Raw genomic sequence first — 5,238 nt, 5'->3', positions numbered from 1 at the left:
ATAAATTTTGGTCAATGACATAAGACAAAGTATATGTGAACTGCTGTATGAAAAGTGAATTTACTCTGTAAATCTTCACCCAAATTCTAATTAAAAAAAAAAAAAAAGATAAGGACATGCAAATCTACAGCCAGAATGTTAAACAATCCTTGTACCTGCGGCTCATACAGAATCTGAAGCACTTCAACAATAAACTCATTTCTCCTTGAGATGCCTCCTGGCCTTGAGGGCAGGGTTCTTGTAGCCCAGAAACCTGATACTGCACCACAGAGTGACAGCACTGCACCTCTTGTGGGCCGGTCCTGTCATCACTCTCTGCTCCCAGACAGACACAAAGGGTTCTGTGTCAGGAGGGGCCCATGTCCCTGAAGGACCCGTATCTCTGAGGGGTCTGTGTCAGGGCCCATGTCCCTGGGCGGGTCCATGTCGTGAGAGGCCCGTGTCTGTGAGGGGTCTGTGTCACAAGAAGTCTGTGTCCGTGATGGGTCTGTGCCACGAGGGGACCATGGAGTCTGGTCATGAGGGGCCCGTGTCTGTGAGAACTCTGTACCAGGAGGGGCCCGTGTCCCTGAGGGGGCCTATGTCACAAGAGGCCCATGTTCTCAAGGGGTCTGTGTCATGAGGGGCCTGTGTTATGAGGGCTCCACGGAGTCTGGTCATGAGGGCCCCGCATCCATGAGAGCTCTATGTCGTAAGGGGCCATGTCCCTGAGGGCACCTGTGCCAGGAGGGGCCTGTGTCCCTGAGGGGTCTGTGTTGTGAGGGGTCCGTGTCCCTGAGGGGGTCTGTGTCGTGAAAGGCCCATGTCCCCGAGGGGTCTGTGTCATGAGATGCCTGTGTCTCTGAGGGGTCTGTGTCATGAGAGGCCTGTATCCCTGAGGGGTCTGTGTTGTGAGAGACCCATGGAGTCTGGTCATAAGGGGCCCGCGTCTATGAGAGCTCTATGTCATAAGGGGCCGATGTCCCTGACGAGGCCTGTGCCAGGAGGCACCCATGTCCCCGAGGGGTCTGTGTTGTGAGGGGCCCATGTCCCTGGGGGAATCTGTGTCATGAGAGGCCCATGTTCCTGGGGAGGTCTGTGTCATGAGGGGCCTGTGTCCCTGGGGGAATCTGCATCATGAGAGGCCCATGTCCATGAGGGGTCTGTGTCATGAGGGGCCGACATCCCTGCGGGAGTTTGTGTTGTGAGGGGCCCATGTCCCTGAGGGGTCTGTGTTGTGAGAAGCCAGTGTTCCTGAGGGGTCTGTGTTGTGAAGGGCCCATGTCCCTGAGGGGCCCAAGATGAGAGGCCTATGTCTGTGAGGGCTCTGTGTCATAAGGGGCCTGTGTCCATGATGGTTTTGTGTTATGGGGGGCCTGTGTCCCTGAAGGGTCCATGTCATGAGAGGCCCATGTCCCTGGGGAGTCTGTGTTGTGAGGGGGCCATGTCCCTGAGGGGTCCATGTCATGAGCGGCCCATGTCCATGATGGTTTTGTGTTGTGAGGGATCTGTGTCTGTGAGGGTTCTCTGTCATGAGAGTTCTCTGTCACGGGGGGCCCATGGGCGCAACCCACATGCAGGAAATGGCTGAGGGTATAGCTAGCCCCACACAGGACAGGGCTTATGGACACCACAGAGCCACTCTGTTCCGCCTAACAGTCAACAACTAGTGGGCACATCCATGGTAATTTTATGATCTCCACCACTACCACCACTAGAAAGAATCTCACTGGCTCCAAGTTTCTCCCTCACATAATTTGAGGTGTGGATGCAGACACTGTGGGCCTGCGCTGGCTGTTTTCCCACCTTCACTGAGGGAAGAAACGAGCCAGGTGACTGTCTGGGGGCAGCTGGAAAATAGATTCACTTGCTCAGCTCTTACCTATGAAGTCATTACTGAAAAATTCACCTCCTCAACATCCGGGAGATAAATCTACACGGAAAATGGACTGTCTGTGAGGTGGCCTGTAACAGGAGAGAATGTGGCATGGATGACAGAGAACACCATGTGTGACGGGAGAGTGTGATGGAAAAGAGCATGGCGCAAGATAGCAGACAGCATGAAGCCCATAAAGCAGATTTTCCTGACGGGAACAAAGCACACTGACTCCAGCAGCCAGTGGCCAGCTAGCCCAGACCCGCTGCTGATGGGAAAGGACAGATTATCTGGGTTCTCCAAAGAAGCCTATGAAATGCCACCACCACGAGGCTGGTCATCCCAAAACTGTCGGGGGACAATTATGTGTCACTCTGAACTCAGTCAATGCAAGAGCTGGTGATTAGCATTATTGATCATTTCACTGTGCCAGAATTTCAGTTTTACCGTGGATCAAAATTACATTCTCAATATCGAGTCTGAAACAAGCATCTTCCTCATGACAGGTCAGGGTGGAAGGGAGGGCCATTCCCTCCACCTCGTGCCACCCAGATTCCCTGCTACCTACAAGAGGGACAAGAGGATCATCCCAATAAGAACTAGACAGGCAGGGCGAGAGGAGGGGGGGAGGGTGGGCAAGGAGGCTGCAGAGCAGCAAGGTGGCAGGCGAGCCTGCTAAGAGGTGTGGAGGCTGCGAGGAAACCCCTGCCCATCCTGTGCCCGCCAGCTTGGCCCAGGAAGTCCTCACCATAAGCACCCACCAGCTCAGGAGACTGGGAGGTAATTTTTCTAGGGTTACCTCACAACCAGTACTACACTTAAAATGACACAACCCCCTGTTATTCTATACTTTTGCTGCTTCAGTGTAGCACTTAGTGTGATGATCTTCAAATTCCCATTCCTTTGGTAATCACTAGAAAGAACAAAGTAAGGATGCAATTTCTACTAGTGCTTCTTATGACAGACATCTATATCCCCGCTCAGATTCCATCAAAGGCAGAAAGGCGCCCTCTCCAAAAACAGATACACGCATCCACAAGGTCTGTCCCGAGCCTGAGGGCTGGTGGACATGCTGCAGCTATGTATGCTCACAACACAGAACCAAGATTTGGTTTTCCAGGTCCACACGTGAGCCAGCCTGAACCATCAGATGGAGAAAACCCTAAAGTGTGCATTTCCACACAGGCAGCACCCAAAACATCCAAACACAAATGGTCACACGAGGTGGAACTGCTTCTCAGGGGCCTGAGGTTCGCTGTTCTACAAATGTTCGAGCTACAGTGGTATATCAGAGGGACAGTCTGACAGGAACAGAGGCCACACCTGGGTGAGAAGCTGGTCAGCCGACAGCTGGTTGATCCAGCGCGTGTACCGCTCAGTGGAGCCTGGAGGGTCTCTTCTTACCTGGCAGCCGATAATCTGTAAGACAGAGCAAACATGGAGTTGAGAGCACACACGTGTACACATCAGGCACTGGCATGGGTTCGTATGTCCAGAGAGGATGCAAAATCAGCTGGGTTAGGATGGAGCTGGGTAGAAACTTCCTGGAACAAGCAGGAAAGAAGAGGAGATGACCATACCACCCAGGGTGAGAAAGAGGGCTCAAGAGACAAGTCCCATGCTGTAGGGTCTTGGTGGAAAACAGACTAACACTGTTCTTAGCTGGATCCAGAACACACACAGGTAACATTTTCCCTCTAACATATTCAAGTTAAAATGGCCCACATACAAGTGCAAAGTTCAGATTTACTTCAAAGGCACCTCTCCACTCACTCCTTGCACCATATCTCTGAGTGGACCCAAGAAAGCTCCATCACAGCTTTGGAGGCAGCAGATCAGAACCATCCCACTGCTGACAAGCTCCATCAGCCTCACAAAAGCAACTGCTGTGGCTGAGGTGAGGGGTCATCGCGTCAACGCCACAGAACAAGACAACGCCCAGTCCTGTGCCATCTTCACAAACGCTGCCACCGTCGAGCCAATTCTGCTGCAGCCACAGTGACAACCCATCTCGTTAAGGGCCTTTGTCTTTTTCACTTGCCCTCTATTTTACCAAGCATTATGTCCTTCTCCAGGGACTGGTCCCTCCCAATAACATATCCAAAGTACACGAGATGAAGGTTCACCATCCTTGGTTGCAAAGAGCATTCTGGCTATACTTTATCCAAGATAGATTTTTTTGCTCTTCTGGTAGTCCATGGTTTATTCCATGGTAAAAGTTCTAACTTCTAGATAACCAAGTCCCTGCATTAATGGCTCATGATCTTGGGAGGCCTAGCCTCCTCCCACTGCCTCCTAGAGTCCCCACAGCCCAGACCCTTCTCACTGTGGAGACACCTCTCCACAGCCCCTCCCCTGGGCCACCACACACCCAAACCCACCTCAGGGAAGTCCTCATGAGCTGCCTTGTAACTCTCTTTCTTTCCATTTCCGGCCATATTGTATGGGATCACATACACAGATCTGATCCTAGTTTCCCACCATCTTCTACCTTTAGTCCTTGGATCTAGTACCTCCCTCCTTCTAGTGATCACATGCCTCCTTCCTCACACACAATCCAGCAACCAAACTGCTCACCCTGGCTTCCAGAGCTCTGTTCTGCTCCACTCCTTGCCAATCTGCATGCCTTTTATTTCCTTTTCTTGTCTTACTGCATTGGCTAGAACTTCCAGCCTGTGTTGAGTAAATGGGGTGAGAGTGGACATCCTTGCCCTGTTCCTGATCTTAGAGAGAAAGCCTTCAGTCTTCTACCATTAAGTACTGTGGTGCAGTGATGTACTTGGTATGGTTTTTCTAGCCATGATCTTTGTGACTCCCACCAGATGGGTGGAACCTGCTTGTGGCTCATCAAAGGAACTGGATAGCTTGCTAATAACATAAATGAAGTACATGGCACCCTTGTGGGGGTGGAGCCATGCCAACAAGGTATATGGGACCCTAATGTGGGGATTGGTCAGCTTTGCCATTCTGCTAGGCTTAAAATGAGCTTTCCTAGAGGCAGAAGGGGGATCTCACTGCCATCAAGATAAAAGATCTGGACGTGGAGTAGAACGCATCTTTGGACCCAAGATCCTGCACTGGACTTCCTTGGCAGAGATGACGAGCTGAGATGACCAGTCGGCTGAGAGACAGTGGCAGCAGAACCAAGAGGCACAAGACTGAGCAATGAGCTTGCCAGCCCATGGAGTGAAAAAGCTGAGTGATTTTGGGCAGGAGGCTTGCTGGCAGAGGTAAAAGAGTTTTGTAACACTTGCCTGAGCAGGGCAGAGGGCAGGCCATGGGCCAGAGGCGTGGTTGAGGGCGTAGCAGAGGGGAAACTGTCCTGATCGAAGTACTCTATCTGGAGTGCATTCCTGAACCTGAACTGTAGCCTATTACTTCCC

General features: G+C 51.8%; 1 protein-coding gene across 1 annotated transcript in view; it reads right to left on the bottom strand.

Annotated features, from left to right (window-relative positions):
• The window catches only part of B3GNTL1 (UDP-GlcNAc:betaGal beta-1,3-N-acetylglucosaminyltransferase like 1), a 285,413-nt gene that overhangs the window by 110,283 nt on the left and 169,892 nt on the right, over window positions 1-5,238 (bottom strand). The window contains exon 7 of the mRNA XM_007959785.1: window positions 3,179-3,274. Within this exon, the coding sequence (XP_007957976.1) occupies window positions 3,179-3,274 (96 nt within the window). The remainder of the gene's footprint in view (window positions 1-3,178; window positions 3,275-5,238) is intronic.

Source organism: Orycteropus afer, unplaced genomic scaffold (genome assembly GCF_000298275.1).
Source record: "Orycteropus afer afer isolate SDZICR_OR568_19922 unplaced genomic scaffold, OryAfe1.0 scaffold00018, whole genome shotgun sequence".
Taxonomy (NCBI): domain Eukaryota; kingdom Metazoa; phylum Chordata; class Mammalia; order Tubulidentata; family Orycteropodidae; genus Orycteropus; species Orycteropus afer.
Note: the sequence above shows the minus strand (reverse complement) of the source record. Positions and strands in the feature narration are given on the sequence as shown.